The 13,352-nt window shown below is 36.6% G+C and overlaps 1 protein-coding gene across 1 annotated transcript in view; it reads right to left on the minus strand.

Moving 5' to 3' along the window:
• Nucleotides 1-362: 362 nt before the first annotated feature.
• The window catches only part of LOC128657863 (gastrula zinc finger protein XlCGF26.1-like), a 58,728-nt gene continuing 45,738 nt past the window's right edge, over nucleotides 363-13,352 (minus strand). The window contains exons 5-6 of the mRNA XM_053712292.1: nucleotides 11,657-11,764; nucleotides 363-1,985 (exon numbers count right to left, since the gene is read on the minus strand). Of these exons, the coding sequence (XP_053568267.1) occupies nucleotides 1,108-1,985; nucleotides 11,657-11,764 (986 nt within the window). The 3' untranslated portion in view covers nucleotides 363-1,107. The remainder of the gene's footprint in view (nucleotides 1,986-11,656; nucleotides 11,765-13,352) is intronic.

The following is a 13,352-nucleotide window of genomic DNA, read 5'->3' on the forward strand; positions in this document are numbered from 1 at the left end:
GCACCTATTTACCCTACTATCTTACTTCCTCTTATCTTGGCTATTTGAAATACTGGGAGGGAACAGAAAGTAGGGGAGATAGTTAAGCTTTTTCTGTAGGTTGTCTTTGCCTCCTCCTGGTGGCCAGTTGATGAATTCCAAACGGTAATGAATGAATCATGGACTCTAACCACCAAGAAATAAATAAAATTAACAGGTAAGAATAAATTATGTTATTGTTTAATGTTCATTTAACACTTTAGCTGATGAACCATTTCCCACCCTGTTCTCGGCTGTTTTTTTTTTTTTGTTTTTTTGCTTTTAGGTGCTGCTCACATATAAGCACTAATGGAAGTCATTATTCAGTGAGAAACCCACAAAAATCATATATTGTTTTTTTATTATTTCAACAGACCCCTAACATTATTCTATTTTTATTTATATATTATGACGTGAGAAATCTAGAGCAAAATGTGTAAAAAATGCATTGCAATTTTAATAAACAAAATTGTAAACAATACTGTGTGAGTTTTATTTTACCAATTCCATAGTCAAAACCTTTGTAGATCTATAACTGTTTTAGGTAACCTTTCTAACATAAGCAGAAATGGAGAATGATTCAGTGATTTTCTACAGACAATTAGCAATTGAAAAAAATAAAAAATAAAATGTGTTTTTGTTAAATTTTAGCATTTTAGGAAGCCAATGGGCTATGCTAATCCAGACAAGAACTTTTGGCAGTTTTGTCCAATTTAAATTACATCTAGAAAAACTCTGTGTCAGTGATAACCAGACTAAAATGCTCTCAACTGTACCTGCATGTCAAAGAAGAGTTTATCAACATATAAATAAGGGACTTTGGGTATATTAATATAACTTTGATCTGCAAATAGGGTCTCAAATATATACACATTGTATTTATGCTAGATAATCGATTGACTATTTAAACTTATATATGGAGCCCAGATCCCCCAGGGGATGAAAAACACACTGAGCCACCTCTTAAGTGCTTGAGGTGCAGAGGGAGTCTCAAACATCTCCAAATGTGTAACCCCTCCAAGGATTGAAATGTAGCCATAAGCTGCACTCTAGACAGTGCAGATGACGACTACATGCTGCCTTCTGCATTTAAATGGTTAAACTCTGATTTCCCAGAATTCCTTTAATATGAATTTTCTGATGAGTAACAAGATTTCCTTTCAAGGTAAAAGACTTCCCACATTCAGAACATGAAAATGCTTTCTCTCCTGTATGAATTTTCTGATGCCTAATAAGATCTGATTTTTGAGTAAAGCATTTCCCACAGTCAGAACATAAAAATGCTTTCTCTCCTGTATGAGTTTTCTGATGCCTAATAAGATCTGATTTCAGAGTAAAATATGTCCCACAGTCAGAACATGAAAATGCTTTCTCTCCTGTATGAATTTTCTGATGGGTAACAAGATGTGATTTCAGAGTAAAACATTTCCCACAGTCAGAACATGAAAAATCTTTCTTTCCTGTATGAATTTTCAGATGGTCAATAAGATATGATTTTCTGGTAAAACATTTACCACATTTAGAACATTGAGACCATGAAAATGATGATTTCTCTCCTGTATGAATTTTTAGATGTCTATTAAGAGCTGATTTCCAGGTAAAACATTTACCACACTCAGAGCATGAAAACTGGTTCTCTCCTGTATGAATTTTCTTATGATTATTAAGAGTTGTTTTCCGAGCAAAACATTTCCCACATATAGAACATGTAAATTCTTTCTCCCCTGTATGGATTTTCTGATGTCTAATAAGAGATAATTTCAAAGCAAAACATCTCCCACATTCAGAACACGAAAATTCTTTTTCCCCTGTATGGATTTTCTGATGCCTAATAAGAGATGATTTTAGAGTAAAACATTTTCCACATTCAGAACATACATTTTCTAAGTGGCTTCTTTGATTTTGAAGAAGATTGAAAGAAGCATCAGCACACTGACCATGACTAGAGTTTTTGATTGTGAATTCATCTGTTGATAAGAAACACAATGACCATAATGTTATTAATATCACACTTTTTTATCTTGAGAACATTTGAACTGTTATAATAAGAAGTGTCTACACATGGGGACAAGGGGAGGGACCAGACTATGACTCCTACACCTTTTCCCCAGCCTCCATGCTAAGGCTAAAGGGCAGTTTACTAGACATTAAAGAATATTTTTCAGGATTTCCTGGCTTCCCATATTTCTAAAATATTGAAATAAATAGAAATTAATGTTGTTTTTTGTTTACATATTTTTCTTTAAAGTATTTATAGCTTTATAATTGTGTTCAATTTTAGTAATTCAATTATTTCAATAAAAAAAAAACACTTTATAACTATTGCTTGTTTGCACAAATGTTGCTTTAGTTTGTTTTGATTTTTTTGCGCTCATAATGCCTCTTTTATTGACTTTGTACATGTTGTACTGTTGGTTCTCTAGACAACATATGGTTTTTTAGTATAGTAAATGTACATTTTTAAGCTTATGAACAATCATTTCCCCCCCTGAATTAAGGGAAGACTCACCTATGTGAAAACTTTGGTCTTGCTTCATATTAAACCTCATTTTCTAATCACAGTTATCAATGTCTTTAGAGTGTTTCACTTTTCCTGACCCCCCCCCCCCCTACACACACAAAAAGCCCACACCCAGGAATTACTTCCATATCAGCTCTGCATTGGCTTTAAGCATGAAATTAAGCAAGGCCAGAGATTTCTAATTTGAAATATATATGTCCCTTAAATGCAAATTAAAATATAGTCTTTAAAATGCATTAACTACCTTATGGGTAGAGTAATCCCAAAGAACTTTTCTCCTTATTAGATTACATATAAATTACTTACAATTTTTTTCAATACAAAGAAGCAGTAAAAAATTTAGAAGGCAGTCATTTTAGAGATATCACATGATGACTTAACCCTTGGTTTCTAAAGAAAACGGGTAAAAGGGACATTAAACTGTATATGAATCTCAGAAAAATGTGTATTATTTAAAAGGTAAAATTAAAACAAGAATGTGAGTGATAAATATAAAATAATACTATATCACAAATCTATAATTTTTAATTTTTTAGCTAAGTCACATGTGGGAGGGAACAGAAAGTAGGGGAGATAGTTAAGCTTTTTCTGTAGGTTGTCTTTGCCTCCTCCTGGTGGCCAGGTGATGAATTCCCAATGGTAATGAATGAATCATAGACTCTAACCCCAAGAAAGAAATGAATTTAACGGGTAAGAATAAATGTTATTGTTTAATGTCCATTTAACACCTTAGCTGATTGGCCATTTCCCACCCTTAATGTAGAGGGCTACAGTAACCCTCATTCCTGCAGAGGGCTACAGGACAGCACCATATTCTAACCTAGGTTTACTTGCTCTCCACAGAGCATGAGCAAACAACACATTTCATAGAAGCACAGCTGGTACACTGTGTAAGCTCTGTCTCCACTAAAAATGAGACTTGCTTGTGTGTGTGCACATAACATTTCTAGGTGCAAACACTCTACAATGCCTGTGACACTTGCATCTGTATGAGCACAACTAAGCTAGCAGACAGGACACATTTTTTAGAAATAACAAGAACTTGGTTTTATATATATATATATATATATATATATATATATATATATATATATATTGGCTTCTGGTAATAATGTCAGTATAAACATAAAAAGGAGAGAATTTAAATAAATAAGTAAACAGAATCCAGTAGGGCAGTATGTGGTGAAGAACCCCAAGGTTCATTGCAGTTGCCTATTGTGTTTAATACAGGTTTTCAATAATACTGCAAATGAACAAACGTAAACAAAAATGTGTACTTTTGTACACAATACAATCATCTGCAAATGTTGACATTTTTCAAAGCAAATTAAAAGTATTAAAAATAAAGAAACAAATAACTATTATCTTAATATGAAAATTGCAGAGTACATATGATGTATTTAGCAAAACCCCCCAAATATGATTAACTTATTTAATGACACTTTGCTACCAGGAACACAAATGGAATAAAAATTGGGAGTTAATGGGGTGGTGGAGACAGTAGCAGCTAAGATGGCTGGGTAACTCCGAAGCTCAGTTAAATTGGCCTAATACTTAAGAAAATATGTGCTGAATTTTTACTTATTCTCCTCTCCAAACAAAGCAACCACTTCAGGACTACAACGGCATACAGAGAGAGATAGCTGTCTTAAACACCGCTCATCAAGCAGTAAAGAAAGGCTCCCAATGTTCCAGGGTTCTCTCAAGCCACCATCTTAGCTGCTGACTTTCACACCTGAACCAGCCATGATCTCCTACACAGGGAAATTCCACAATGATGCACCAGGCTGCACAGCTGGAGAAGACTGCTTGGGAGTAAATGGAGACAGCAACAGGGCTCTCTGATGTGTCATAAATGGAGGGAGCAGTATATCCGCAGACACAGGGTTTCCACATAGTGGTGGAAAACATACAGGACAAGTTCCTGGGGTAACTTCAAGAGGCCAAGTAACAGCTAAAAATCATCCCAGGAGAGAGAAAAAAAATCCCTCTGGGTAGCTGGGAACTTATCATCTCTACTGCAGGACTGATATACTTACTTTAATCTACATATATAGTTAAAGAAAGCAGATTTCTCATCCCCCAGCTCAATTTTATACATCCATACAAAGACACAATACTGTTAATATAGGTTGCAAACGGTTGAACTGAATTGTTAGATCTCATTCGTCTTTAATTCTATTCTTGATGAGGAATTTTGCAAACCTCTGTAAGGGATCGTTGTACATTACTGAGCCGTTCTATATTTTAATGGCTGCTTTTCTTCCGCACTGTATGCTTTTACATTTTTTAGTGAGCGTAATATCTCTCAAGACATACAGTTAATTTAAGTCTCTGGACTGGGTTTATTAGTAATGGCAGCCAGGAAAAAATGCAAACAGGATAAAAAGCACAACTGCTAAAGGGCAATCAGTGACCTCATACTTTAATGCAGTGGAGCACAGTCCTTCTCCTCCAGATCTTACTTAACATTCAAATGAGGCTGCTGATTTATCCCCTAAATCTCTAGCATCCAACCAGGATATTGTAGATAATATGTGAGCCTGTGTATGGGAGGAATTTGCAGACCTTAAGCAGGATATTCATGCTGTGGACTCCTGTGATGAAGCACTGGAAGATGGGAATGATTCTATACTATCACATGTTATATCCCCAATTCCCTCAGGAAAATTCATATGGAAGCTACATAACTCACTGTTATACAATTCAGAATACGTAGACAAATCTATATCTGAATATATTCATTTTTTTTTTATTATAATGTTTTAATTGAGGTCATAGACATAAATCATAATACAAAAGTAAGACATATTTAGGTGTTCCTTTTCATTTTACAGAGTATCCAGAGACCAAGGTAATTAACATCTTACTACTAGTTTCTCCATGGCTCCTCAAAGGAGGTCCACTCATATAATAAACCTCAGATTTTTTCTATTTTAATACTCTATCAACAAGTAGAACAAGTGAAACAAACAATTAGACAAACAATAACATTACTTGTAATCTCTAGTAGCAGCTTAAAAATATAAAGTGTCCAATGACAAACTATAGGAGCCATAAAAGCTAGCTCCTCTGAAGTACAAAATAAACAGCATTGTGGTACATGGATTTTGCACACTATTCTTATCGGAGAACAGAAAAGAGATAGCGAGAAAGAAGAAGGGATAAGAAAGAAAATTAACTAGAGGTGAGGGGGGAAACGGCGGAAGGGAAGGAAGCAGCAGGTCAATATTCACTCGTCAAACTGCGGCTAACGCATTTTGCGGTAGAGCATCCCAGATGGACCAAATATTAGAGTGTAGGTCAATGAGCCTTCTATTCATGTACACTGCTTCCTCCATTGACCTCACTGTAGAGAGGATCTCAACAACTTTTCCAATCTGGGGTGCGTGGGGCTGTTTCCAGTTTCTGGCAATAGCGAGCTTGGTGGACATCAGCAGTTTTAGTGGTTTGGGGAAATTAAGATGAAGTAGGTAAGTCTCTGGGCCTCTGTCTGTCGGAAGGGTAAGAAGTCCTCCCAAGGCTAAAACTCTAGTCCAGAGTTTCTGGATTTCAGGGCAGTCCCACCAGATATGTAAGTCATCTCCTTTTTTATTACACCCTCTCCAGCACCTATCAGATGTACCCTTATAATCTGCTCAGCCGGTTAGGTACCCAGTGCCATCTCGTCAGTAGTTTGTAAAAAAAGTTCAAAGAGAGTTACACTGTGTATGGCCTGTCTTGTATGTGCTATGGCTCTCATCCATTCCTGGCAATCAAAGACCTTACCGAAGTCCCTCTCCCAAGCTAAAATGTTATGTGTCTTCTGTAGTACCGGGAGGTCTTGTATGCACTGGTAGTGAACTGTCAGAGGGCGATATCCCTGTGTACCCGTTTGGTATCTAGACTCCCATAGTGTAAGTTTGCGTGGGGCCGCTTTAAAAAACTCCCAGCTATGTAATAGTGACCTAAAGCGTGTGACCTCAAAGTGCATTTTGCGCGGGATAGAGAAGTGCGTAGTAAGCTTGGGTCCTGTAGCCCAGGCCTTTGCAATATACATATCTTTAATGGTCTCGATGGAGACAGCTGACCAGCCTGAAGCATGAGAGTCAGGAAGCCCCTTTAGAAGCCTTTGAATACTGTGGATAGGAGATGGGTGGGGAGCCACTCTGGGAGAGTGACGTAATTTGTGCCAGAGACCTAGGCAGTGTCTTATGATAGGGTTACTGGTAAGGGAAAGGGGTTTATAGTGTTGCGGAATCCACACTAAGTTCCGAAGTAGCACATCATGAGGCAGCGAGGCCTGCTCTATCTCATACCATCTGGGATATTCCTCATTGGGACCAGCAGCCTCATAGTATATCCTAAGATTTGGGAGGCTAAGTCCTCTTTTATCTATCGGGGCCTGTATGAATTTATTCATTTTAACACAAACTCTATGTTGGATCCATTTGTAATTTGGGAAGCCAATAAGTGTTCAATTAGAAGGGGTTAAAAAAATTCAAAGAGCAAATAAAGAAAAATGCACGTACGACTTGACTACCAATTTAGCTCAGCTAGAGTTGCTACATAAAAAGGCCATTAATGATGCCGTCTTCAAATAGCTACATCTAATCCTGTAAGGTACCAGCTGCAAGGTTCTTCCTCCGCTAGAGTGGTAACACACAGGGGTCTTGACTTGGAGATGAAAATAATTCTTAGCAGGTGTAGTCTAGGAGTATACCTGCAGCTCCAGAACCCACAAAAGCCTCACAGAATACAGAGTAAGGCTCAAGGCAGAAAAGAGCAAGTACTGTAATCTTGGATAAACAAGCAAAGAACCGACGAACCTCCAGGCACATATTAAAAGGAATTTCTTCAGAGAAAATGTTCAAGGAGAGTAAAAGCACATTGTAGCCATAGAGTGTTCACGGCAGTGATGTCTTACACATTTCGGTAACCCTCTGCCTAAATCATAGACCTACTACCATAAAGGATAGCTAAGTTTAAATAGCAAACATAGTAGTTACTAATTGTAAAAAGCCTTATCACTTAAAGGTACATACATTACACACTCTTAAGGAAAAGGATAGAACTCTGCAGACATGCTTGTAAAAGGGCAAATATTTACATAACAAAAAAGGTAAGTATAAATACATTAACCATATTAACAAGAGAATACAATATACTAGCATGAATCAAGAAACAAAGATGTGATCCACAAATATGTCATATATAGATAAAGACACATACAAATATCTACAGAGTACTCACTATATTTTAGACCTTTTGTGTGTTTTGGCGACAATATAGAATATATAATTTCTCAACTCAAGGCATAGTAATGATAGTGAATCTTGGTCTTGGAGGAATGGCTTGCAAGGTCTACCCTGGCTCCTCCAACATAGGTTAGACCCTCCCTTTTACTGGACCGGAAGGCAAGAGGATAACTTATCTCCTTTTAATCCACAGTATATAGGCCAAGAGAGCGTCTTCTCTGTCTCTCTGCTTCTGTCAGGTGAAGACCGTTTACTCCTGGAGTTCTATGGGTTTTACAAAAGTTTAAGGCTTAGGCTCAGGTGGTGTTTGAAAGCGAAGAGCTTAGCAGTATGCAGTAAAACACATCGTTTTATAATTTTTTCTAGGTCTTCTGGAAGATCTTTATACACCAGTTTTTGTATTATGTGATCTGTAAGACTCCATATATTTAAAAAGCCCTGCAGTTTTCAGTTTCACTGCTAAATTTTTTCAAGCAAGGAAAGTTGGCACAGAAGTGTCATATTCCAACTTGTACTGTACCTTTTAATTGTGAGGTTTGTTCTATGACATCACCATGTTATTTTAACACCACCTCCATACATGATTTCCAAGTTAAGGCAGTATTGCCAATCTTTACCTGAGATTAACTCAACAAGATCTCTCTCTTCGTGGATGTTAAATTTCTCAAATCAAGCCTTGTTTTTGCTGTCTAGTAACTTCACCATCAACCTAGTAGATGGTCATTGTTAGCTAAACTCAGTATTCAGTGACTTTCACAAATTCCGTGTGGGACTACTTTTACACGCTGCGTAGGAATACAGCCCCTACAGAGACCGGGTGTTGCTTGCTCCAACATCTACTTGGGATTAATTACTATTGGGATCCTCCCTGAGCTGTCTGCTGGTTCTGGAAAAGATTATTCTACTAAAGTAAGTTTTCCTTGACCATATTTACTGCTCTTCCAAACAGAACAAGCGGAAAGTTTTTCTCTCTGATTGGATTCATCCGCCTGCTTCACAGCAACAAGCACACAGACACTGCAGCTGCTGCCTTTTAAACTCTGCACTATAATTCACAATTATTATTTATTATATTAACTTTTACTATGTAGTAGCTGCATATCAGATTACCAAACCACCTGGGTAGATCTATTTGCCTAGATACAAAAAGTTAAATTACTGCGCTATGATATTTAGAAACTTGCAAATATCACTACACACTTAATTATAATTGCTATCTAGATCTGATTGCTACATTGTAGCTACAGTTTTAAAACAAGTTTATATGAATTTAATTTCACAGTAATAGTTATTTGGATTAAGGTAAATTTTTGTGTGTGTTTATTCTGCCCCTAAAAAAAGAGAAACCTACTCAGTCAAACCTGAGTATTACACGATGAAGCAACTTGGACTGGTATAGAAACAGTCTCTGGACTGGTGTAGGGCTTGTCAGGCTTAGCATCCAGGGAAAAAAGATGTCTGCCGTGGGCACCAATCAACTGTCCCTGGTGTGTTATAGCCTTAAAGGGACATTATACACTCATTTTTTCTTTGCATAAATGTTTTGTAGATGATCTATTTATATAGCCCATAAAGTTTTTTTTTAAAAATAAATGTATAGTTTTGCTTATTTTTAAATAACATTGCTCTGATTTTCAGACTCCTAACCAAGCCCCAAAGTTTTATGTGAATACTGTCAGCTTACCTTCTCCAGCTTGCTGCTGTTTGTGTAAACTTTACACTTTTTTTTACACTGTAAAGGGTCTTTTCATATGCAAAAGAAGGGGGAGGGGGGAGTGTCTTATTTCCCACTTGCAGTGGGCTTTCCAGCTACCTTTTCAACAGAGCCAAACTGACAGCTTCTAAGTAAGTTTTTAAACAGTTTTATACTGGATTTTTATATCAATATCTATGCATCTTATTCTTTATAGTAGTGTCTATTACATGCAGTTATATGAAAATGAGTGTATACTGTCCCTTTAAAGTGACAGTCTACTCCATAATTGTTATTGTTTAAAAATATAGATAATCCCTTTATTACCCATTCCCCAGTTTTGCATAACCAACACAGTTATATTAATATACTTTTTTACCTCTGTGATTACCTTTTATCTAAGCCTCTTCAAACTGCCCCTTTATATCAAATGCATTCAGATAAGAGGTGGCCTTCAAGGGCTTAGAAATTACAATATGAACCAACCTAGGTTTAGCTTTCAACTAAGAAATCCAAGAGAACAAAGCAAATTTGATGATAAAAGTAAAGTGGAAAGTTGTTTAAAATGAAATGCCCTATATGAATCATGAAAGTTTAATTTGGACTAGACTGTCCCTTTAACTACCTCTGCTGGGTCCACCGTCATTGAGGAATGATTATGTTTGGTACCAACTACAAGGTCCTCCCCTCCAGTACTTCCTTGACGCTATTTTTTATCAGGGGGAGAGGTCCCCAAGCTTTTGGTAAAGTCAATAGTGGAGCTGAGGCTGAGGGATAAGGCAAATATGTGGCCAGGCAAGCATATGCCATAAAATCAGGGTCCAGGATAATAGTCGAGGACAGGCCAGGGTCGAGACACAATCTGGCAGCAAAGTACAGAATTGGCAGGCAGGAGAGTAGTCAGAAATCAGGCAAAAATTCACAATGACTGTCCAGAAGTAATAAAAATAAATGGGCTCAGAATACAGGAATTGCTGGGTATTTATGGACTGGAGTTAAAGGGACATTAAACCCAAAATTTTTCTTTCAGGATTCAGATAGTAAATACAAATTTAAATAACATTCCAATTTACTTCTATTATTTACTTTACTTAATTTTTTAGATTGTCTTTGTTGAAGAAATAGCAATGCACATGGGTGAGCCAATCACACAGGCTTCTATGTGCATCAACCAATCAGCAGCTACTGAGCCTATCTAGATATGCTTTTCAGCAAAGATTATCGAGAGAATAAAACAAATTAGTTAATAGAAGATTAAGATTCCAGAAAAAGACTGGTATCTGATTTTCAGAAATATCAGCAAGTCATCCTCATCAATAAATGTCATGGAAATGAATATGAAATAGCTGCGCAGATGGTATCTCACACCCTTCAGGTGATTAGTAATATGTCCTGGTTCCTTAGCAGAATGTTAGAGGGGGCGTGGTAATATATGTACCTTTTTACACAGTGGCATTGCCCTAAGATATTTACATGTTTGATTTCTGTGATGAAAGATGGAGAAGGTAATATGAGTTGATTTGCCAGTAAAATCTTCTTTACCCATGTTAAAAGTTACCTCAATGTAATGTATTTTGGAACTGTTATGCCTTATGATAAATAGTGCCAAACAAATACCTTGAAACTGGAAAAAAATTAGATGCCTTAACCTATCAGACTGGATCTTTAGAAAAGTCTCATTATATCATGCATAAAAGTCTAGACGATTTCCTATCCATATTTTCATCTATATGTTTTATTAGTTGCAAATAAGGCTCTAAAAAAGTCTCCCTCTCCCCTAATAAACCCTGCCCGTACCTAGTGGGGCAGGTGATCTGTACCTCTCAGACACATCACACACGTGCACTCACCTGTACTGCTATTGTCACTGACTTCCTGCTTCACAGTTTCCCCCCTGACTATTTACATATAGATCATCTGTTTGTTTAGCGTTAAATGTGACTTCAGTCTTAACATCACCTGCATAAATCAAATAGATCTATATAGTAACATTTTAGTTTTTTAGCACTGCGCAAGACAATTGTAATGTAATATCTGAATGTCACACACATACACTTACCTGTGCCCTGCATCCCTCAGACACGTCACACATGAACACTCACTTATACCTTGTGTCCCTCAGACATGTTGCACATACACTCACCTGTGCCCTGCATCCCTCACATACATCACAACACGCACACTCACCTGTACTGATATTGTCACTGATTTCCTGCTTCACAGCTTCAAGTTGACTCTCTACATATAGATTATTTGTCTGTTCAGCATTAAGTGTGACTTCAGTCTTAACATCACCTGCATAGATCATATATAGTCACATTTTAGCAGTTTAACTGCAGGGACTTTCAGGAACTGAAAAGCTCACAATTTCAGAATAGCTTTACAGGAAAAGGGGACAAAATAAATAATGAAAGTAAATTGCAGAATTTTTTTTATACATACGATTTATCATTTTATATTTTATCTCAAAGTGTTTAATGTCCCTTTTAAGGGACAATAAAGTAAAAAAATTAATTATTTTATGATTCAGATAGTACAATTTACAATTTATTTCTATGATCTAATTTGCTTCATTCTCTTGGTATTCTTTGCTGAAGGAGCAGCAATGCATTACTGGGAGTTAGCTTAAAGCCAATGACAAAAAGCATATATGTGCAGCCAACAATCAGCAACTTGTAACCCTTCCTAGGTATACTTTTCAACAAAGAACACCAAGAAAATAAAACAAATTAGATAATAGAAATTAACTGGAAAGATATTTAAATTTGTATGCTGTATCTGAATAACGAAAGAAAAAAAAAAAAATGGGCTTCATGTCCCTTTAAACATTCATGATTTAAATAGAGTATACAGAGTTAAACAACTTTCCAATTTACTTCTAGTGTCTAATTTGCTTCATTCTCTAGGTATTCTTTGTTGAAAATAATACCTAGGTAGGCTCAGGAGAAGCAATACATTACTAGGAGCTAACTGCTGATTGGTGGCTGCATATACTGTATATAACTCACCAACCAAGATTACAAGTTGTGCGGTACGGCTTTACCACTAAAAAAAAATGGCCTTTGAGTGCGGAATGGTCAGCTACTCTGTATTACAAGTCACACGGTATGGCTTTACCGCGATCATTATAGCCTATACCGCAACGATCCATTCCGCATTCAAAGACCTGTATTTATGGATTTTGCGAAACAAAAAAGTTTCACAAAACCCATAAAAATATGTTACAAAGTACACTAACACCCATAAACTACACTATTAACCCCTAAACCTCCATCCCCCACCATCGCAACTAATAAAGCCGGTAACCTCTAAACCGCCATCCTCCCACATCGCCAAAACACTAAATAAAGCTATTAACCTCTAAATCCCTGTCCCACCACATCGCTACTACTATAATAAACCTATTAACCCCTAAATTGCCATCTCCCCATATCGCTACTACTATAATAAACTTATTAACCCCTAAACTGCCATCGCCCCACATCGCGACTACTAAAATAAACCCATTAACCCCTAAAACCCCGTCCCCCCACATCGCCAAAACACTAAATAAAGCTATTAACCTCTAAATAGCTGTCCCACCACATCGCTACTACTATAATTAACCTATTAACCCCTAAACCATCATCTCCCCACACCGCTACTACTATAATAAACTTATTGACCCCTAAACCACCATCCCCCCACATCGCGACTACCTAAATTAAACTATAAACCCCTAAACTTAGCATCCTCTAACTTTGAATTAAAGTTACAATATAGCAACTACCTTAAAATAAATAAAAACTTACCTGTGAAAAAAATAAAACCTAAGCTTAAACTACAAAAAAAAAAATAAAAAAAATTACAGAAAATATAAAATTACACAAAATAAAAAAACCTA

Source organism: Bombina bombina, chromosome 4, assembly GCF_027579735.1.
Source record: "Bombina bombina isolate aBomBom1 chromosome 4, aBomBom1.pri, whole genome shotgun sequence".
NCBI classification, from domain to species: Eukaryota; Metazoa; Chordata; class Amphibia; order Anura; family Bombinatoridae; genus Bombina; species Bombina bombina.